This window comes from Xyrauchen texanus, chromosome 29 (genome assembly GCF_025860055.1).
Source record: "Xyrauchen texanus isolate HMW12.3.18 chromosome 29, RBS_HiC_50CHRs, whole genome shotgun sequence".
NCBI classification, from domain to species: Eukaryota; Metazoa; Chordata; class Actinopteri; order Cypriniformes; family Catostomidae; genus Xyrauchen; species Xyrauchen texanus.
In genome coordinates, this window is record NC_068304.1 from 20,282,702 (window position 1) to 20,305,224 (window position 22,523).

Here is a 22,523-nt window from a genome sequence, read left to right on the forward strand (position 1 = left end):
TTATTCTTGTTCATGTGGTCTGGATAGGCTCATATAGGAACAACATCATCTACAATAAGAGAATGTATATAAAAGGGTATGGCACAAGCAGAGATAAGTAATTAGGCTGAATTTACAAAGCATAATAACTAGACCAGTGCTGTGCATGATCAATGATAAATGCTAGAGAAAGAGACCACTTGGAAGGAGCAAAGAAGAGGTATCTGTTTACTATCTATCTATTTATATTTAATCTCCAAACGGGACTGCTTATTCTTCTGGTGAAATATGGTCTGACAAAATATTTTTGGCTGTTTTGTTATAGATATTTGATCTACAGCTACTGCATGAGTAATATCAAGAAGAAGAAAAAAACCTGAGCATCTGTATTTGTTAGTGAATCTATTTGAAAAGAGGCACATCATTCATTGGTGACATCATTTCTGAATTAGTCTAATAGTGGACATGTCCAAGCTGCACAGAAACAATACTCACAACTATTGATTGAGGTTGCAATGCATGCATTTATCTGATTTCTCTAACCTGAAGTGTGTATTATCTGTATGATTTTAAATTGCATGTTAGTGTATATTGCATATAATATGGGGCTGCACGATTTTGACAAAAATCGTAATTGTCAATTATTTCCCTTTATGGTGTAATCATGATTATTTATTTCGATTAATAGATTTTTAAAAAACTGTATGGGGCAAATTACAATCCATATTATTTATGTAAGCTACACCTCCACAAACAAGCTTAGGTCTTTGTTTCTTAATTATCACTGTTATATTTGTTATATTATAATGGAAGACTTCTGGTGCAGCATTACCGATAGGATTATGTACTCAATGGGGATGGGGATGAACTGCAGAGTGCTCCATGGCCGACAACCAACCGTACAGAAAGGAGTGAGGTAAAGATGCTTACTGTCACCTTTCCTGTTCCTGCTGTTCCTGCTGTCCATTGACTTGACTATGAAAATGTCCACAGCCCAAAGGTGAAATTGCATCCATAGACACAGCTTGATGGTCTCGACTTCGCCGATGACCTGGCCCTTCTCTCCCACGCCCGGCAATAGATGCAGAAAAGACTTGCACCGTTGTGGAAAACTTAGCACGCTTGGGCCTCAACATCCACGTTCATCAACACCTGATTCAGAAAGTTCCTTTGGATCCACTGGCCTGACACCATCAGCAACCAAATCCTGTGACAGTGAATGGGACTGCAGCCTGTAGATGAAGAGATCCTCCAAAGGCGCTGGGGATAGATTGGCCACACAGTGCACAGCAGGGCCGTAGCAAGTAATTCTGGGCCCCCTGACTATATATGGGCTTGGGCCCATACCTATTAAAATAATACAGTTTTGAATTTGTCTTGGACCACCCCCCACCCCATTAGAATCGTCACCACCTTTCACCACCTTTGATTCTAAGGCCAATAGAAAACAACGAATGCAGAGTTAATAAGTAATTACGCACTTCAACCAGCAGATGGAGACATTGTCCACACGCAGACATGCTGTCCTGATTTTCATGACGTAAAGAGACAATCTCTGTACCCATCCTCTACTGTCGTCCCTCCCAAGAAATGCTCTGCCCGAATAATCTATCTTTCTGATCAACACCTTTATCATACCAGTCAGAGGGCCATACGAGTTTGCCGTTGACATCTGCACACTGTATTTCTTTTTTGTAAAGCGATTGGAAGGGTGTGATAGATACAGATAGGCTATTCTATGCATCATTGCTCTCTCAGTGAGCGAGTTGATGTAGTCTGCGGATCAGATTGCTCCTGTTTGAATTTATTTTCTCTGCTGTGTTGCCAACTGTCAGGATTTCATCATGCAAAAAAGAAGGAAGCCAGAGCCGATTCAGCTGAACCCAATTCCAGATGGGAATGCTATAAACGGAACCGGGGCCGCAGAGTGAGTGGGCATGAGTTTTCTTACGTTTTCATTTGAGGTCGAATAAGGTATTCGAATACTCTACGAAACTGAGTTTAATCATTTATAGATTGTTTGGCTTTTTAAGAATTTGACTCTAACAGGGTTTCTTAATATATTTATCATTGTTGATTGTTAACATATTTCATATAGTCTGTTTTAATTTGGCATTAAATTAGTACTAGTGTACGTGTGTATACATTTTGTATATGTGCAGTGTTTAAACGAATCATTCTGGTTCACTTCCATTGTTGTAGTTGTAAACAACTCTGTTTTTTTGATCGAATGGTCAATGATTTAATGGCTTAATTGGAACGTGAGTTTGTCGCCACCTACTGGCGTAAATCTACAATCTCCAGAAGTGGTCACTGAACCAATCGGTGAAGGAAATCAAAATGAAGTTCTTGGAAAGTTACAAAGATGCAGATTGAAACCAATTGTGAAGTGTTCCAGTGCTCTTGTAATAAACTGTTGTATTATAGAAATATTTTAGTGTTTACTTTAGTATTCATCAGTTCACAAAAAAGAACCGCAAATTCTACCACTGATCAATGTGAATTTCTTATTACATTTGAACAGAGCAACCAACATATCACTGCTCTCATTTCTGTGTTGTGTTCTATCAAACACATGTGTTGTTCTATCAAAAAAGCTGTCAGTTTGGTTTTTATTCTTATAGGAGCTGGACAAGAGAGATAAAAGACCCATTCGTGTCGTGTTTATAATGTGTAGAGGCCTAAAAATCCAGGCAAACTTTCATGTTGATCCTAGTGTATAAACAGAGATATGAACTAATGTGACAACACGTCCCATTTCTCTGAGCTCCAGTACAATCCAATTAGTGATTATGGTGTATTTTGTTCTGACTATAAGGTATATTCAAGTGATGGCAACCTGTTGGTTTGTTTGCTGGCTTCACATCCCCACAGTCAAAAATAGATGACAGGGAAGACCACCTGTGTCTGTGCTACCTTCAAATGGCAGGCCTGTGATTTTCTCTTCTTTAAACCTGAGCCAAAGAGCATCCTCGTAGCTCGAGTCAGTGGTGCATATCATTGCCTCTTGTTTCCTAGAGCTCACTTGAGTGCTCTGAAACGTTTCCCCTTTTTAGTCTTTTCATTTGGTGTTGAGCGACTATTAATTATTTAAGGATAAAGGTGAAAACTTGCATGTGGAAACTTATTGTTAGTTACTATTAGACTATTAGTTCCACAGAGATAAGAAATGTTTGTTCTATTGTACTGTTAGAGGAGTGGTGTTTGGGAGGAGGGAGGTGTTCAAGATGACAAAAAGATGATAGTTATACATTCCTTCATGGAGTTCAGGACAGGATGTTGCGAGCAGGCTTTGTAAAGTGTGTGTAGCTGTGATTCAATCCTGGAAGTCAGTGTTATAAAGGCCCAGTGGAATGTTAAATACTGTGACAACACTTTTTTTTCCCACAGAAACTGTGCTTTAAATCTGTAGAGGCAAGCCTATCTTAAAGAGCACAGTTAATATTCTTTTTCACACGTTCTTTCTTATTGGCTGTGAAGTACCTCATATACAATTTCTTCCAATTTTTGGATTAAATTGAGGAAAGATTTATGTAATTATTTTCTGGGGCTGATGTAACCAACACATGGGTAGCCATTTTGCTGTTATGAGACAAAAAAAAAAAAAAAAAACAGATAGGATCCCATTAGACCTGCAAGACTATTTGTGAAGTTAAAAATAAAAATCATTACATATTTATATTTGGACATTTTTATGAAAAGGCTTATTTTGTTGGTACCTTGAAAAAATATATATATATATTATATATTGTATAATTTTTGTAGAAAATGTTATGTTTAATAAAAGATTTGTGAACCCAAGATGGACTCAAAGATTTAATTTTCACGAACTTGACACATTATTATTATTTTTTGTTTTAGATTTCTATTTTTTTTCACCTTAGCATGGACAGCCTTTATTGACAATAACCTGCCACTAAAACAATCATGATTTTCTTCTTCATATTTCATTTTCTTTTCTTTATGTGGTGGCTTTTTTTGGAGGAATAATCCAACAAGTTGCCACATGTACAGAACTCTAAATGTAAATCTTTTCTGTAAAAAAGATATCCTGAAAAAAACTTCTCATTTAATTTCCCACTTTGGTCAAATTAATTACAAGGCATGTAAATTATGAATCTTACATGTCTTTAGTGAGGATCTTAGATTTGACTCCATCATGTAATTTCCATCAGATAAAAATTAGTCAGACTTTAGTTCTTGTGATTTAATCCATGCAATATGTTACCGTTCTTCACAAAGTTACTGACCAAATGGATAGTGATTCAATTTTATTTACTTGCCAAAGTCTATGTGTACTTGCATTTGGTGTGAAAATTAATTTTGGACCCTGTCAATACTGTTTCATCTCTCTTTTATTGGCAGCAGTACCTTTGGAGCTATTGTCAGCCACAAGCTCTGCATTGTGGCTTTCCAAGATAGACAGTAGGAAACTACATACAGTCATGCAGTGTTACACAATTACACACCACACATACATACACACACCAAAGGACCATCTGCCGCTCTCCATCTTAACAAGAGCTCTGTGTATTACTGCAGCTATAGTGCATCAAGAAGAATTTGATAATTCATATGTTATAAATTATTACCAGGCAGTTCCCTAATTCGGTTAGCTTATTGTGTTTATGTCAGAGACATGTTTGAATTTCTACTTCACAGAATGGCAACACTGTAAAAATTTAACCACAGGAATGATTTATAGAGTATAGGTAAATATTCAACACAGGACACAATCTCAGGATTTGTGCTCTTCGCCAGAGAAAAATGGTCTGCTTCTGTCTAACCTCATCAGCTGATCTCAGCTGTCTGTAATGTTTACATTCACATTCCTCTGTCTCTTAATCTGGCATGACATGTGAATTTGACCACTTCCTGTGTTTGACCATGTTCCCCCACACATAATTCATGACTTACTTTGACTAAAAATTAGGAAATTAAAAACAATTATAATGGCAACAAGTATAGTTTTTGCAAGTGTGCAATTTTTTCCAATGTTGAAATACTTTCGCACACTTCACTTTAAACTACCTTTTTAACACCTATTAATTGCATTCAACATTTTTAGATATATAGGCTCCAGCCCCCCGCGACCCTGTACACAGGATAAGCGGTTGACGATGGATGGATGGATGGATGGATGGATTTTTAGATATTCTATCTAGAATCTGAGTTACTGAGATTCTTTCAGTTTATTTCCTTGGGCCTTCAAAGCCTTTTTCTGTGTTTGACTCTGACTTTACCTCTTTTACACTTCACTTTAAAAAAAAAAAAATGAGTATGTCACTTTTATCAGACAGGATCTGCCCTGTTTATGTAACATAATGGCATATCAAAGGGTAGACTAAATAATTTACAACATAGTAGTAATACATTATTTAGTGGTCGTAGCATTGCATGGCTGTTTTACTCAAGCAAAACAGATTCAGCTGGAACATTGCAATATTTTGAGCTTTGTATCTTCACTCACAATGTCTTTGCCTCTTCATGGTGACTGAGATCACTCTGGATGTGGAGCCATTGTTCACCTTCCTACATGCAACCCAAGGTGTGAGTAGTTATGAAGTATTTCTCTCCATTCTGGCATCATCTATGGCCTTCACCATTCTCCAACACTGCACCCACGCCACCCACTTACACCCACACAGCAGCCTCGTAACCATGGATATAACTGGCCTTGCTGTTAAAAATGAAAATACTTTGCCTGATTCTGCATATAGATCCGACATCCTAGATTACTTTGGTACTATTCCCTCCAGAAATCCCTTGTCTTCCTGAGTCGTTTACATCTATCCTGGAGTTAATTTGAGAAAATCTGTGGACTCATTGATGTAAATTTATGTATAAGTGTTACTTGGGCTCATGTTGTACTAGTCTGGAACATTGTTCAACAGCAGGACAACATGTTTTACATCTGAATTGGCTGAATGCTGAAAAGCCCTTGAGGCAGTGTGGCTCATGGTTACTGATGGTCCTGAAACATTGTTTTTGGAGATACAGCATAAGATAGACCCACATCACAGATGTTTGCAATGTGTTGCATCACAGCATCAATGTGCAATTACACATTGGGAATAAATAGGTTTATCCAAAAGCTAAAATTGCTTGCAGAGGCTTTATATGGAGTTGAGATGAAACTAAGGTGCATTTAGTTTATTTGTATTGTAATATTGTTATTAACTGTTCTGAGACCAGTGCAGATAGACAGCACACTGGAGGTTAAGTCATTCACTAAATAGAGAGCATGGAATCATCCTATAGTTTTCCTATGCAGACAAGTGCATTCACTCCTAACATTTCCGGCTGCAGATGATGTTTGCACCACTCAACATGGTTGGCAGACATGGGACAATTGTAAACAGTACATAGATTCAGTACATAGATTTGTATAGTTTTTTATTTGTGCTTTGCCCATTGCAGATTTCCAGATTCCTAAGCAGACTTTCTATTGCTTGGTATTATTTTGAATTTCACAACTTAGTCTCACTATCCCCATATGAGGGCATACATTTATAGAAAAACGATTTGCTTTAAAAAAGTTTATTTTCTGCTAGTTCCAGATCAAACCATTATTTCAAACCTACTTGAAATAATGCATTCACAATAATTAAGTTTCCTGGCTGTGTTTGTGTCTTAGAACAAATCTGGAAGCTCTGCAAAAGAAATTGGAGGAATTGGAGCTAGATGAGCAGCAAAAGAAGCGCCTGGAGGCTTTTCTTACCCAGAAGCAGAAGGTTGGAGAGTTAAAAGATGATGACTTTGAGAAGATTTGTGAGTTGGGTGCAGGCAATGGAGGGGTTGTCTTCAAGGTCTTACACAGACCCTCTGGCCTCATCATGGCCAGGAAGGTAAGCTATGGTGAAGGTAGCTTCTACTTGGCATCATTAAACAACCTAGGAGTGTTTTGATTTGAAGCTTTACTCACCAATAGCTGATTAGCATGCCGTTTTAGAAGGCTGTGCTTGCTGTTCCTTTTTGTCCAATAGCTCTTGAAGGTATCAGCTATTGATGTCATTATATATTTTTGTAGATTACAAGAAATTATTATTAGCAGAATGGCTGCAGTGCATTGACATTTGTTGCACATGCAATGCATGTAGTGATGTGTTGTAGGTTTTTGCTGTAGACTTTTCTCCCTTGAGAGTGAAATCACACTTTTTCTAATGAACCTGAGGGCTTCATGTTGTCTGAGACTTTTTTTTCATCTAACCAAAATTACCAGCAAGTAATGAAACAATACTTAAAAGGGTAGTTCAACCAAAAATGAAAATTCTCTCATCACTTACCCTCATGTCATCCAAGATGTGTAACTTACTTTCTTCTCCTGAACACAAATGAAGATTTTAAAAGAATATCTCAGTCCACACAATGCAAGTGAATGTCAACATACAACTCCATTGGTGACTTCTGAAGCAATCCAATATTCTCTTTTTTTTTTGGTGAGAACAAACCAAAATATTATTCCTTTTTCACTATAAATCTTGAGTGAAGTCTCCTTGGCGATCGAGATTTCAAGCTTGATTACACTTAGCGTGGTCTAGCGCTCTGATTATGTGTCAAGCACTCGCAAGTGTAATCAAGCTTGAAATCATGATCACGCCTAGAGACTGCAATGGCAAGATGTACAGTAAAAAAAGGAGTTCTATTTTTATTTGTCCTCACCCAAAACCGATTGGATAATTTCTGAAGACATTGATTAAAACACAGAAGACGTGTATGATGCCTTTATGTGATATTTGTACCTTAAGAGTTCTTTCCGGGGGCTGGGTATAATACTGGGTATTGTATTGATGCTGAATACCACCCCTGGATTCACGAGTTCGAATCCAGGGAGTGCTGGGCGTGACTCCAGCCAGGTCTGCTAAGCAACCAAATTGGCCCGGTTGCTAGGGAGGGTAGAGTCACATGGGGAAACCTCCTCGTGGTCTATAATGTGGTTCTCGCTCTCGGTGGGGCACGTAGTTAGTTGTGCGTGCCCCACCCGTGGAGAATAGCGTGAAGCCTCCACACATCCATGGTAACGCGCTCAACAAGCCACATGATAAGTGTGCGTGGATTGATGGTCTCAGATTTGGAGGCAACTGAGATTCATCCTCCACTACCCGAATTAAGCCGAGTCACTACACCACCACAAGGACTTTAGAGCGCATTGGGAATTGGGCATTCCAAATTGGGGAGAAAAAAAGAATTCTGGCCACTATTCATTTGTATTCTGTGGACCAACAGAGCTGAAATATTCTTCTAAAAATCTTAATTTGTGTTCTGCAAAAAAGTCATACACATCTGGGATGGCATGACGGTGAGTAAATAAGAGAATTGTAATTTTTAGGTGAATGCGGGAGCTCCTAGGAAAGAAAACGGCAACCTGAAGGGCTGTCCAAGATGTTCCAAAGCATACAAACTCAAAACACCTCCTGTAAGGCACACAAGAAACAATGAACTTGCAGTGTCCATGTGAATAAGCAGCTCTTTATTAGCTTAATATATAACGCAGACACCCTGTCAATTACAAAGAGAAGCTCGCACTGTTACCAGAAAATTAAATCAGATCAAATGCTTTGCACTGCATTATTGCCATACAGTAATAAATTATTAATAAATATATATCTTATACTGTATATATAATTACTTCTTAATAATGAATTACCTTAATTAGTTCTACTGTATATATGAATTACTTAATTCATTATTAATTACCTTAATTTTTTCAAGCTAGAAATAGCTTTAAATAACAAAAGTGTGCTTCCTTTATAAATATATGAATTATTTCATTAATAATTAATTATCTTAATAAGTTCAAGCTAGAAATAGCATTAAATAACAAAAACGTGCTTCCTTTCATAAGACGTTTGAAGACAACATGTAACATTCACAACACAGATAATATTGACATATTTCAGAGTAAGACTATTCAATAGGAAATAATGTTGGGCGGGCCTTCAGGATTTGATTGGATAGCACGTGGTACTCTATATCAGCAGAATAGTCATTACAGAGGTGAAAGACATTTTAATTAATTATTATGAAAACAGACTTTTTTTTAGAATAACATGTACTAATGAGTCATGCACCATATGAGCAGAGACATTCAGAAAGTTAATTGGGTTCATTTTGAGTTCATGTTGGCTTTAGTGTATTAAATACAAGGCATATAATTAGAAACAGTGTGTGTATGCATGACTGAATAAGCAGTGATATAAATCCTGAAAGTCATGAGCTTCCATCTCAGTGAGCAGTATTCAGTGCTCAGGCAGCCACACATCTGTGGGCTTGAATGTATTTTATCCATGAGAAGGTATGCCACTGCACTCTTTCTTCAGCCCTCTTGCTTTCTGTTTTTTCCAGTTGATTCACCTAGAGATCAAGCCAGCAATAAGGAATCAGATCATCAGAGAGCTGCAGGTGCTGCATGAATGTAACTCACCCTACATTGTGGGCTTCTATGGGGCTTTCTACAGTGATGGAGAGATCAGCATCTGTATGGAGCACATGGTATTGTCCACTCTCAACGTTAAACATAATACAGAGGAATATGAAAGGAATCTTTAGTTTAGCTTGGTTTTAGTTCATTGTTTAATTCTAATCCTCTTCCCCTACCCCCGCTGGTCTCTTTTCAAATTGTACTTTTGCATCCGACCCATGGAACGTTTGCAGTATCAGCTTTAACATGATGTTATTCTGTGTACTGCTTTTGTCCCTTTGAAATAACCACCAAAATTTTACAGGCACAGATCGGCATTTTTCTGCCGCGAATGCATTGCAAAGCATGTGAGGACTTCAAGCTGCTCTCCGAAGGCAAATCTTTAGAGATGAGCTGCTATGAAATATGCATTATACTATAATAATCGTGACCAGAAGCATTCAGAGATGCAAGTTTACATTTACATTTATGCATTTGGCAGACGCTTTTATCCAAAGCGACTTACAGTGCACTTATTACAGGGACAATCCCCCCGGAGCAACCTGGAGTTAAGGGCCTTGCTCAAGGGCCCAACAGTGGCATCTTGGTGGTGCTGGGGATTGAACCCCTGACATTCTGGTCAGTAACCCTGAGCCTCAACCACTGAGCCACCACTGCCCCATCAATAGCGGTTTCTGACGTGATTCAGACCAGATTGTTTTGATACCAACATTGAATTGTACACGAGTTCACATAAAACCCAAACCGATTTTCAAGTGGACTCACTGTTCATGCATCCTCAAAGGATAAAGTAATTTGTGTTTTGTGCCTCTGGGTTTCAATCTCTACATTATCTACAGTATCTACATGCTTAATTTAAACAAGATGTTTTGCTGCTATATTTGATATATTATTAGCTGCACATCTGTACTATATTTCATAAAGATTCGTGCTATCTACTTGTCAGATTTAGAAATATGTATGTAATATTTTCTTATCTATAACGACATAAGTATGATTAGATTGCTAATAATATATATTTTTAATATCCTTTTATAAAAAGACCTCCATAGTTTACTTTTTCAGTACTGTGCAAAGGTTTTAGGCACAAAAGATGTTGCAAAAAGGCATTTGTCTTAAGATGGTTATTTATATCTTCAGCTTTAGTGTGTCAATTGGGAAAATACATTTTAGACTCCCAAACATTCCTTCTGCAAATAGAAAAAATTAGAATAGAAGAACAGGTTGCATTTAAAGAGATGTCATGGTCCCCACAAAACCCCCCACTGAACATAGAGTCACTCTGAGATTACATGAAGAGACAGCCTAAATAGAAAGAAGAACTGCACTGATTTCTCCAAGAAGCTCAGAACATCCTATCTGCCAACAACAAAGAAAAACTGTTTCCAGGTGTACCTAGGAGAATTGGGGCTGTTTTAAAGGCAAAGGTGGTCACACTGAATATTGATTTAGCTTTTTATGTTTATTGGACTTTGTATGATAATTGATAAATGAAAACTATTTCATTATTTTTGAAGACATCCTCACTATGCAACATTTTTCACAAGTGCCTAAACTTTTGCCCAGTATTTTACATGAAGTGTGGAAATATATAAGTCTACCTGCTGAATATTTCTCCATCACAAATCTTGTATTGTAGGATGGTGGCTCCCTAGACCAGTCCTTGAAGAAAGCAGGCAAGATCCCAGAACAAATACTGGGCAAAGTTAGCATTGCGGTTGGTCTCACAGTAACCTTTCTCACTAATATTCTCTTATGGACTGATTCCACACAATAAGGCTGAAGTAGAATGCTTAATCTTTAACTTCACCTCTAACTTTTTATCTAATGCAGGTGATTAAAGGCCTGTCCTACCTGCGGGAGAAACACAAGATCATGCACAGAGGTGATTAGTGTCACTCTCTCAGGCAGACATCTTTTTGAGTAGTTTTTCTATTGACAATGTACTTACTGAAGGGAAGACCTTGTCCCTGTCTTTCAGATGTAAAGCCATCCAACATCCTGGTAAACTCGCGAGGTGAAATCAAGTTGTGTGACTTCGGTGTGAGTGGACAGCTTATTGACTCCATGGCCAATTCGTTTGTGGGCACCAGGTCTTATATGTCTGTAAGTTAACTTTGCTAGTACAAATGCTAATTTAACCAGATCTAGGAATGTCCTCCACACAAATTGACTTAAATAGTAATTACATATAGGCCTATTTTTTTTCCATGGAACTGAATAGATTAATGTATTATGATATAAAGCACTTTTAAATAATTGTATTAGTTAATCAAGATTAATTCAGTTACAGCCCTAATATTTTATTTGAATTATTATCTTATTAGTAGAACCTAGATGATTTCACTCTGCAATTCTTGTAAGGCAAGGTATGTTAGACACGATTCCCAGTTGATTTAGAATATCTCAAGGGGTCTGTCTGTTTTTCCAGGCTCCTGTTCTTCATCTTGTTCTTATCTTCCTGTTTGATCATATTTATTTACCCCGTTTCTTTCTATCTATCTCTCTCTATACTTCTCTTCATCCTTGTCCATCTGCAGCCAGAACGTCTTCAAGGTACTCACTACTCTGTCCAGTCTGACATATGGAGTATGGGTCTCTCTCTGGTGGAGATGGCCATCGGACGCTTCCCTATCCCACCACCAGATGCAAAGGAACTAGAGCAAATCTTTGGCCAGCCCCTCGAGGGTAACCCCTCGGTCAGCGAGGCCTCCCCAAATCCCAGGCCCCCTGGTCGACCCGGGAGCTGTGAGTGTCTGTTTGCCATCCTGTAGAGAGCTGTCTCTGCTACTGGATTGTTTACTGCATGTAGAAACCGATCAGTTGTGTGTTTCTGCTAAACACAATCTTTGGTTTTTCATTACAGTGGTACTATAAAATAATCCTGGGATAATATAGTGATAATTATTTAAGACTGTTTGTCTTTTCAGCATATGGTCCGGACAGCAGACCTCCTATGGCTATATTTGAGCTGCTTGACTATATTGTCAATGAAGTAAGCTCTCAGTGGTGCTTTAAAGAGCACTAAACTGTTTAATGGCAGCATAGTAATTATAGGATTTATTGGCTGTTCTGTTTAGGCTTAATAGAGCTGTTTTTCCATTTTCAGCCACCTCCCAAGCTGCCAAGCATATTTGGTGCAGAATTTCAAGACTTTGTTAACAAGTGGTAAGTAAAAACTTTATTGGGCATGACAGAAATATGGTGATGCAACAGTCTCAAGATTGTGATTGATGTGCCATCTAGTGGTTGAGCAAAACAAAATTATGTGGAATCTGCTGTCACAAGAAACGAGTATTGTGTCTGTGAGCATTTTGTATACATTCTTGCTAATTAATTTGCTTGTTTTGGTCAGTTTAATCAAAAATCCTGCAGAGAGGGCAGATCTCAAGCAGCTGATGGTAGGAATAATAATTATATTTTATCTATTCCTTGAACAGATGCCATTTCCTGATAAATGTTATATGCTCAAAAGTATGTAGACTCCCAAACAAATATGTTCTTGTTGAGCAATTGATTTCAAAACCATTGGCATTAAAAGGTCAATGGGACCTCCTTAACAGCCTTAACTTTTATCATTAATGTTTTCCACTTTTTTGCTCCCATATGAGCATTAGTGAGATTGGGCACTGAAGTTGGGTGATGGGGCCTGATGCAGTCGATTTTCCAATTCATCCCAAAGATGTTAAGGACTGGATTTTGTGGGAGCCTGTTAAATTCTTCCACATCTCTCAGTAAACCATATCATTATGAGCTTTACTACGAGCACAGCGGTATTGTAATGAAAATGGCACTGCCGAAAAGATGTTACCACAAGTTTGGAAGCTTACAATTATCTAGAATGTCATTGTATGGTCTTGCATTAAGATTGCCAAACCCATAGACAAATATATATATATATATATATATATATATATATATATATATATATATATATATATATATATATACATACACTCACCTAAAGGATTATTAGGAACACCATACCAATACTGTGTTTGACCCCTTTCAGCCTTCAGAACTGCCTTAATTCTACGTGGCATTGATTCAACAAGGTGCTGAAAGCATTCTTTAGAAATGTTGGCCCATATTGATAGGATAGCATCTTGCAGTTGATGGAGATTTGTGGGATGCACATCCAGGGCACGAAGCTCCTGTTCCACCACATCCCAAAGATGCTCTATTGGGTTGAGATCTGGTGACTGTGGGGGCCATTTTAGTACAGTGAACTCATTGTCATGTTCAAGAAACCAATTTGAAATGATTCAAGCTTTGTGACATGGTGCATTATCCTGCTGGAAGTAGCCATCAGAGGATGGGTACATGGTGGCCATAAAGGGATGGACATGGTCAGAAACAATGCTCAGGTAGGCCGTGGCATTTAAATGATGCCCAATTGGCACTAAGGGGCCTAAAGTGTGCCAAGAAAACATCCCCCACACCATTACACCACCACCACCAGCCTGTACAGTGGTAACAAGGCATGATGGATCCATGTTCTCATTCTGTTTACGCCAAATTCTGACTCTACCATCTGAATGTCTCAACAGAAATCGAGACTCATCAGACCAGGCAACATTTTTCCAGTCTTCAACTGTCCAATTTTGGTGAGCTCTTGCAAATTGTAGCCTCTTTTTCCTATTTTAGTGGAGATGAGTGGTACCCGGTGGGGTCTTCTGCTGTTGTAGCCCATCCGCCTCAAGGTTGTGCGTGTTGTGGCTTCACAAATGCTTTGCTGCATACCTCGGTTGTAACGAGTGGTTATTTCAGGCAAAGTTGCTCTTCTATCAGCTTGAATCAGTCGGCCCATTCTCCTCTGACCTCTAGCACCAACAAGGCATTTTTGCCCACAGGACTGCAGCATACTGGATGTTTTCCCTTTTCACACCATTCTTTGTAAACCCTAGAAATGGTTGTGCGTGAAAATCCCAGTAACTGAGCAGATTGTGAAATACTCAGACCGGCCCGTCTGGCACCAACAACCATGCCACGCTCAAAATAGCTTAAATCACCTTTCTTTCCCATTCTGACATTCAGTTTGGAGTTCAGGAGATTGTCTTGACCAGGACCACACCCCTAAATGCATTGAAGCAACTGCCATGTGATTGGTTGATTAGATAATTGCATTAATGAGAAATTGAACAGGTGTTCCTAATAATCCTTTAGGTGAGTGTATAGCAGAGCTATTTGGCTATATATAGCCGAGTAGCCAAACCCATTATTTAGAAGTGGTCCACATACTTTTGGTGTAGTATTTATTCTTTGAACAGATATCCAATAGATTTAACAATACCTAATTTTTCAGGTACATCCCTTCATAAAGACATCAGAAGCAGAGGAGGTTGACTTTGCTGGATGGCTATGCAGCACCATTGGGCTAAACCAGCCAGCAACCCCAACACACAGTGCAGGAATATGAGCGCAATAATTTTTTTTCTAAGCCAAACAACAACAAACTCCCACCATCTAGTGTTTCTCCACCTGCCAATCAATCCAGAGACCAAGAGCAAACTACTGCCTCCTGAAACCTCCAACTTATTTTAATGTTGTCTTTATTATTATGAGATGCATACAGCTGTAACTTTGTGTCATGCCTTAAATGCTTGGATTCCGTTCTGCCAAATATTGTTGAATGCCTTGATCACATCCAGAAGGCTTTGGTTATCAACATGGGTTTTTAAGATTACAATATTACTATCAGGATAGTTCACCCTCAAAAAATTTAAAATGGTCACAATTTACTGACCCTCATATTGGTACAAATCCATATGACTTGCCTTCTCCAGCATAAAACTAGATTTTCTTAAATAATGCTGATAGTGTATCCCTTTTCTATAAAAGCAAATGGGGACCGAGGCTGTTAGGAAGAATGTTGGTAGTAAGAAATCAAGTCATGCAGGTTTGGAACACAAGGCGAAGTAAACTGAATTTTATTCTATGATTTAAGTAAATATGTGCAAAGGCTCCCCCTGTACTTGTAAATATTACATGATGGTGTTATGGCTTTTAAAACTTAATTTCTATTGCTGCACTTACTGTCAAGCTTTTGAGTGGTTACTTTATTCCACTGTCATGTTTTGTGTTCTGCTTTATCCCATTTCAAAAATGATGAATCTGCAGCCTAACTCCCCTTGTATAATCTGGTCATTTAATCTTATACAAACTTGAATAAAATAAAAGGTTTATTTAACAGATGACAACTGACTGTGTAGCAGTGCTTAAACGGTATGCAGTGTATTAAAAAAAAAATAATGGCAGATTTAGCTGAATTTTGAACAGTTTTATTTGAAAGCATTTCTGAACTCCACAGTCTGTAAGAGCTCTACTGATTTGCCGGAGCAGCAGCGGGCTTCTTGGCCTTCTTCACAACCTTCTTTTTCTTGGGTTTCAGCATCTTAGCCTTGATCTGTATTGGTCAGAAATAGAAATGGATTAAACATGGGGGCACAGTATGTAATGAGTGTGTCATTACACAGTAGTAAGATTTGCTATTGGGCCTTGAAAACTGGGCTGTGGGGGTACTTACTTCAGGGTTGTGTGCCAGGATAGCACGGCGTCTGGCTGTCTTGGCATAGGGGTTGAGTTTCATCATCACTCTCAGGTTCTTCAAAGGGTTCTTTTTGAAAACTCTGCGATTAATCTTGCGACTGCAATGGTAAAAAAAAAAAATATATATATATATATTTTTTTTTTGTGTGCACATAAGACAGTCCTTGAGCTTCAAAGAAAATGGCTCAGGACTTCCAATGTAATCACAAGTCAGAAACACGGACCTGAAGATAGAAAATCATCATTGTAATTAAACGTCAGTATTATTGATACAGAAGAATCCAAAGCATACTTAGCAGGACGAAGTGCCTTCTGGACTTCCTCACTCTTGAGGATTCTGTTCAGATCTGTGTTGGTCATCTTGTGCATTGGCAAACTGGAACAAGACAAGTCTGTAAGTCTACAAGCTTATATATAAAATCTAAAAACGTATCTATTGATTATATTTAGGTTACATATATATGATTATTTTTAGAAGCATTTCGGCAAGTGGGCTTTCAGCCCATCATATTTTACTCAGAACTTCTAACAAAATCATGGTGTTCATAAACACGGACCAGAAGTAGAAGCTCATCATTGTTGTCCAAAGCACACTAGAAACTGAAATTAAAAGGTTAAGATAAGAGTGAACTCACTTATAGTCCACTTTAAGAGAGGAAGGTTTGCGCCAGGTGCCGTAAAGTTCATCCAGCTTGCGGAAGGCGCTCTCTGTCCAAATGCAAAAGCGACCGATGTGTCCACCAGGTGCAAGCTTCAACAGGTCCAGTCTGGTCACGCGCTGCAGGGTAATACCTGAGAGATCATGCGTTTAATTATTTTGCAACCAGCTACCACACACCAACAGCGGACCAAAATTCAGTATGCATTGTATTAGGGTCAGAACTTCCACAAAGATCATGGGCATCATAAACACGGACCAGAAGTGGATATCATCATGTTCACAAACATTCCAATGCAATATCCGTTTACATACCAGGGATGTTTCTGAAAGCTCGAGTCACACCGTTGTCTTCATTGTAGATAATACATGGTCCCTTGCGTTGGATACGCCTTCGGTTCCTCATCTTACCCTTACCAGCACGCATGCGCTGAGAGGCGTACACCTGGAGAACAGATATTTGCACATTAGACTATGCAGGCAACACACAACATATACAGTATATATCAAAAAAGCATGAGAATGTTACCTTCTTGACGTCGTTCCATGCCTTAAGCTTCTTCAGCAGAAGCACAGCCTCCTTAGTCTTCTTGTATCCCTCAACTTTATCATCAACGACGACTGGGACCTCAGGGATCTCCTCGATACGATGACCTGAAATGTTACAAAGATGTTAAAAGAAACAGAAAATACATTTAAATCTGGCAATTTATCATTTATGCATCCCTTTGTATGTGCTCAACCTTCGAAAAGGAAAAACCAACAGTTTGATTCAGCCCTTCTGCTAATTTAGGTTACTCTTGAACTGAATTGAGAGCAGAATGCCAATCCAGATGGCAACCCACACAATAAACAGTGCAGATATGCACTGTCATTATATGGACTTCAAAGTTTATCTAACATAATACAGGGATGCAATCTCATGAGGGGTGAAAAATGTGAGAATCACTGATCCACAAACATGTTTTCCAGGGACATTTTTCTTTAACGGCACCTATTATGGCCCTTTTCACAAGATGTAATTTAATTTTTGGGTGTCCCCAGAATGTGTCTGAAGTGCCAGCTCAAAATACCATACAGATAATTTATTATACCATGTTGAAAGTGCCAATTTTTGGGTGGGAATAAATACGAGCTGTTTTTGAGTGTGTCTTTTTAATTGCAAATGAGCTGGTGCTCCCTGACACAAAAAATAATATAATATGTGAAAGGAATTCAACATTTTTCTTGGAGACCTTTTTAAAAATATTCATCAATATATTTTCTGAATAAGTGTTTTCGAATATCATATAGATATGGATATTCTAACAAAAGTTTTATTTTTCTTACATAATCACAAACCGGTTCCTCTTCCCCTTTCAATAAAAATGAATGAGTCTTAAATAACCAATTCAACATCTCGTATATACAACCTGGTCATATCCATTTTCAAAGAGGAAATAATAAACTCCTTGATTTAGTACTGGGTTCACTTAATGTAGTTTGTTACATATACATTCGTTCCATTCGCTGTGAATGTACATATTCAATATGGGTTTAACCTCAGATGCTGGTATATTATATACCATCATGTACAACTGAAGTGCTTCCTTAACCGCTTTATCTGCCTGTTCATTACCAGCCAATCCCATATGGCCTGGTATCCAACAACAGACAATAATAAAATCTTGTTTTTTTTTTTAAGCAGTCGACTTTTACCATTATGCTAATAATTGTAAGGTGTTCTGCTTGAGCTTCGAGTGCTTGCAGGCAGGATTTAGAGTCTGTACAGATTAGAAAGTGACATTGTTGTTCCTTTTCTATTTGTTCTAAAGCTAGTAATAATGCACAAGCTTCTGCTGTGAAAAATGGAACTTTGTCCAGGAATACACTTGCCAAAATGTTTGGACCAATAACTACTGCTGCAGATACATGATTTGTCTGACTTTGATCCGTCTGTGTACACTGGTACATGAGATGGTAAGCTACATCTTAGGTCAAGAAATTGGATAGATAGACTGGTAGACGTTTGGACAATTTAGCTTTTTAGCATACTGAGCCAGGTTCATCATGATTGTTGTTTTTTTTTATATTCTAAGGAGGTATAGGGCACAGATGTGTCGATTTTAGGATATCCAGATTAATATCCATGTTCGCCAAGTGTGGTTTTATGCGAATTCCATAAGGACTGATGTACCTGGGTCTGGCTTCATACAGGTGCGAATGTTGAGGATGAAAGACTTAAGGATATGCTGGCTTACTTTCATTAGCTTTTAGTTTAACTGCATAGTTAAGGGACAATTTCAGCCTTCTGTTATATGGTGATGGTTCTCTTGCTTCCGTATACAAGCTTTGGACTGGAGAGGAATATTAATGATTCAAGTACAGCAAATTAACTGCACAAGTGTGCAAAACTAGCTGCAAAAATAAAGGGTATTTTGGTGTGGCTTATTTCTGTTTTCACAAATGTGTTAATGTTTCGTTAACTGATTAATTCAGTGACCCCTTCTGGATATGTCACTAGGTGGCAACAAATAAGCGAGCCATTGAATCATTCACTCCTGAAATCTAGCAAGATACATTATATTGTAACTTAATTGTAACTTTGTTCTTAAGCATAAGAACAAAGCAGATATATAATTGTGAGAAACAGATCAATATTTAAGTCCTTTTTGCAATAAACCTCCACCTTTCACCAGCCCCAACCAGCAGGAGGCCAGATGTGAAAGTGTAGATTTATAGTACAAAAGGGCTTAAATATTGATCTGTTTCTCAACACCTATCATATGGTTTCTGAAGATATGAACCACTGGAGTCTTATGGATTTTTACTTTTATGCTGCCTTTGTGCTTCATTTGTGTTCTGCAGAAAAAATAGTTATACACATCTATGGTATGAGGTACCATCCCTTTTTAAGGTCTTGGCTTTAAGTCATACTCGGCACTTTCACTTCATAGACTTCAATGTATTCGACAGCCCTGACAGGAGTCATGTGGAAGACCCTTAACGTGCATAAACGGTCACTTTTACACATTGAACTTAGTTCACCCAAAAATTATAATTCTCATCCTAATGCCATCACAGAAGGTTACCAACATCAGCATCATAAAAAGTGTTTTAATCCATGTCTGCAGAAGTGATAGGTGTGGGAGAGAAACACCTCAATATTTAAGGCGATTTGCATGAAGAATTTGAAATGCCACAAACACAAGAATGTTAAAGTGAAGATTGACTGACCAGGGAGTAGAATTTATTGTTAAAAAGCTTATTTAACCACTGGAGTCTAATGGATTACTTTTAAACTGACTTGTGATTTTTGGAGATTTAAAATTGGCACCCATTCACTTGCATTGGACCAAAAGAATGGAAAAATTCTTCAAAAAAATCAAGTTCAGCAGAAGAAACTCGTACATCTGGGATGGCATGTAAGTAAATGATGAGAATTTTCATTTTGAGTAATCTATTCCTTTAATAGCCCTTCCACCCCTTGATAAACTGGTACATGTACCAGGTAATTCAGTTCGTTTATGAATAAGACATTTCACAAGTGCCGCTTCAAAGCCAATCATGCTCCAATTCTGTCAGACACCGATTCACTGTGCACGTGCCGCTGTAGTCAAATGTGATTAACCGTAAACAATCAAGCAATCTGCCTTGGAAGGACCACGATTGCAAGCATGCAATTCACCTCTGCTGTGATCAGTCACGAGTGAGCCCGACCCCCCCCAAACATTTTTTTTTATAACTCATCAGATCTGCACGAATCATGAAGGTGACCAATATTGGTTTCAAAACAACAAATTTTTCATCCCTGATAAAAAATTAATAAAAAAAATGTGGATGTACCATCAGAAGAGAATGCTGGACTCGCTAACCTTTGGCCATAACAAGGGCGGGCAGAGCGGAGGCAGCCAAGGCAGAGCAGATGGCATAACGCTTCTGGTTAACGTTGATCCTGCGGTGCCAACGGCGCCAAGTCTTTGTGGGGGCAAACATGCGACCACCACGACACATCTACACACAAGTTAAGGTCCAACATTTTGTAACACAGGGAACACATTTTAAATGCATCTGTACACCTGCTCAGACTCAATATTCGTCAACCTTCCACGACAGCTTTATACAGTAGGCAACTGACGCTGTGCATAGAGTAGGACGCAAATTACACCATCACAGCAAGCTAGTTTATCTTTTTGGTTTAAAAAATTTTTTTTTGTAATTAAACCATTAAAGACATTGTGTCAAGTTCAGCATCATGGAAGGATACGTTTCCAAAGGCACCCTGGCCGGAGCGGTGGGTGCCACCACCACGCACACGGGGAATACGAGCCACAGCTCTTCCTGTTCCCCAAGACTCAGCACTGGTCTGGTGACCTGAAATGACACATTTTAGCATTATGTTTGAACATCTCCCATATTGTAATATTATATTACAAGGCTCATCAGAACTTCCTGTAAAATCAGTTGTCAGAAACACGGACCTGAAGTGGAATATCATCAGTGAAGCAACAATCTAAAGCATCGGTATTGAAACAACATACTCACCGGCCAGCGCACTGACGGCGTAAGGCTGACGCTTGTTCTTGCGCATGTTGGTGTGCACGAAGTTTACAATGTCAGGGCGGATGGGAGCCCTAAATACTGCAGGCATTACCACATTTTTCCCAGTTGACTCCCCTTTCTCGGAGTAGACCGAGACTAACGGTCGGGCACAAGCCTTAAAAAAAAAAAAAAAAAAAATTATGCATAACTTAAGTCATATACATTTCTCAAGTTTATTGATTAGTGAGAACTCTGAATCTTGCTCAGTCTCGGTTTTCGTCAACCTTCTGCGCCAGCACGAGACAGTAGGCAACTGTCACTGATCACAGAGTAGGACGCAAATTACACCATCATAGCAAGAGTATCACAAATGTTTGAATAAAGTAAAAAAAAAAAAAAAAAAAAAAAAAAGTGGAGAAACTACTGACATTATATGCTTATCCATTGCACATCTGGCTAGACCAGATAACTGAATGCCTTAGGTTTTTGCATGGGATAACGTATTCTGACAGCGGAGAAAATTATTGTCAGATACTGTATCCCCAAATCCTGAGTTCGACACAACAGGCAATGCTAGGCCACAGCATGCATTACGACACCCCCCCATTTACAAACAATATCACGAGCTACCTTCGTTAAATTGTGTTTTATCCGGACAGACATGGGCTTCTATATGTACTTTAATAAAGCGTCTGAATTGAAACATTTTTAACCCTTAAATTTGAATCAGTTGCCTTACAGTAACGACTACACGTGCATACACCCCGCACTAGTTCAAAATGGCTCCCGAGCCTCAATGTAATGCGAACTTCGTAGCAAACGACTGACATTTTGTCTTTACAACAAACAAATGATGATTTTCATGCACATATAAACGACATAAAAACATTTCAGGAAAAAAAAAATTGCTCAAGCAGCTGAAAACCAGTCCACTCCACTCCACTCACCATATTTGTAAGTTTTCACGGCACGCCAGGAACCACACTCCTAACTCGATGGCGGCTACGGAAGAAGAGGAAGAGAGCAGCACGCCACTTGTGTTCTGTATCCATCCGACTCTAGGTCACTTCCGTCAAACCATTAGGTTTCATATTAGTCGGTACTTAATTTTATAAACATGATCTTAATTTACTTATAAAACTATCCTTAACCATTTATAATTTTAGTAATGCTCAATTTAAAAAAAATCAAAGAAACTTGGCCATATTTTATGGGACTATTTAAGCACTGGGAGCTGACGGATGCGTGACGTAGTGTTCATGGAACTACTTCGGATAATTATTTGAAGTTATTTTTGAGTGTAACATTTTTAATATGTAATTAAAAAATTAAAATCTACTGAAATAATATATTGTTTTATACAAAACTAAAATAGAATTTTGGTCAAATGGTTAT

The 22,523-nt window shown here is 38.4% G+C and overlaps 2 protein-coding genes and 7 non-coding genes across 10 annotated transcripts; 1 reads left to right on the forward strand and 8 right to left on the reverse strand.

Annotated features, from left to right (window-relative positions):
* Positions 1-1,548: 1,548 nt before the first annotated feature.
* LOC127623238 (dual specificity mitogen-activated protein kinase kinase 1) lies at positions 1,549-15,520 on the forward strand. Of its 2 annotated transcripts, XM_052097585.1 has the most exons (11): positions 1,549-1,906; positions 6,617-6,827; positions 9,325-9,471; positions 11,040-11,117; positions 11,234-11,285; positions 11,382-11,506; positions 11,941-12,148; positions 12,331-12,395; positions 12,510-12,568; positions 12,756-12,801; positions 14,706-15,520. In XM_052097585.1, the coding sequence occupies exons 1-11, from the start codon at positions 1,824-1,826 to the stop codon at positions 14,817-14,819; spliced, it is 1,188 nt and encodes a 395-aa protein (XP_051953545.1). In that variant the 5' UTR covers positions 1,549-1,823; the 3' UTR covers positions 14,820-15,520. The 2 variants fall into 2 exon arrangements, with proteins under 2 accessions (XP_051953545.1, XP_051953546.1); XM_052097586.1 differs by lacking the exon at positions 12,756-12,801.
* A 145-nt stretch (positions 15,521-15,665) lies between these two features.
* Positions 15,666-22,158, reverse strand: LOC127623239 (60S ribosomal protein L4-A-like). The gene is made up of 10 exons (XM_052097587.1): positions 22,076-22,158; positions 21,132-21,303; positions 20,854-20,960; positions 20,462-20,600; positions 17,137-17,261; positions 16,923-17,052; positions 16,585-16,741; positions 16,242-16,325; positions 15,927-16,047; positions 15,666-15,806 (listed from the first exon to the last, which is right to left on the reverse strand). Exons 1-10 carry the CDS (start codon positions 22,076-22,078, stop codon positions 15,723-15,725), a joined length of 1,122 nt encoding a protein of 373 aa, XP_051953547.1. The 5' UTR covers positions 22,079-22,158; the 3' UTR covers positions 15,666-15,722.
* Positions 16,131-16,199, reverse strand: LOC127623439 (small nucleolar RNA SNORD18). Its single transcript, XR_007968064.1, has one exon. It is a non-coding gene; the product is annotated as a small nucleolar RNA SNORD18 (small nucleolar RNA).
* LOC127623437 (small nucleolar RNA SNORD18) lies at positions 16,462-16,531 on the reverse strand. The gene has a single exon (XR_007968062.1). It is a non-coding gene; the product is annotated as a small nucleolar RNA SNORD18 (small nucleolar RNA).
* On the reverse strand, positions 16,822-16,890 carry LOC127623436 (small nucleolar RNA SNORD18). The gene has a single exon (XR_007968061.1). It is a non-coding gene; the product is annotated as a small nucleolar RNA SNORD18 (small nucleolar RNA).
* On the reverse strand, positions 17,338-17,468 carry LOC127623443 (small nucleolar RNA SNORA35). The gene has a single exon (XR_007968067.1). It is a non-coding gene; the product is annotated as a small nucleolar RNA SNORA35 (small nucleolar RNA).
* LOC127623442 (small nucleolar RNA SNORD16) lies at positions 20,667-20,764 on the reverse strand. Its single transcript, XR_007968066.1, has one exon. It is a non-coding gene; the product is annotated as a small nucleolar RNA SNORD16 (small nucleolar RNA).
* On the reverse strand, positions 21,025-21,092 carry LOC127623438 (small nucleolar RNA SNORD18). The gene has a single exon (XR_007968063.1). It is a non-coding gene; the product is annotated as a small nucleolar RNA SNORD18 (small nucleolar RNA).
* Positions 21,389-21,486, reverse strand: LOC127623440 (small nucleolar RNA SNORD16). The gene has a single exon (XR_007968065.1). It is a non-coding gene; the product is annotated as a small nucleolar RNA SNORD16 (small nucleolar RNA).
* Positions 22,159-22,523: the final 365 nt, after the last annotated feature.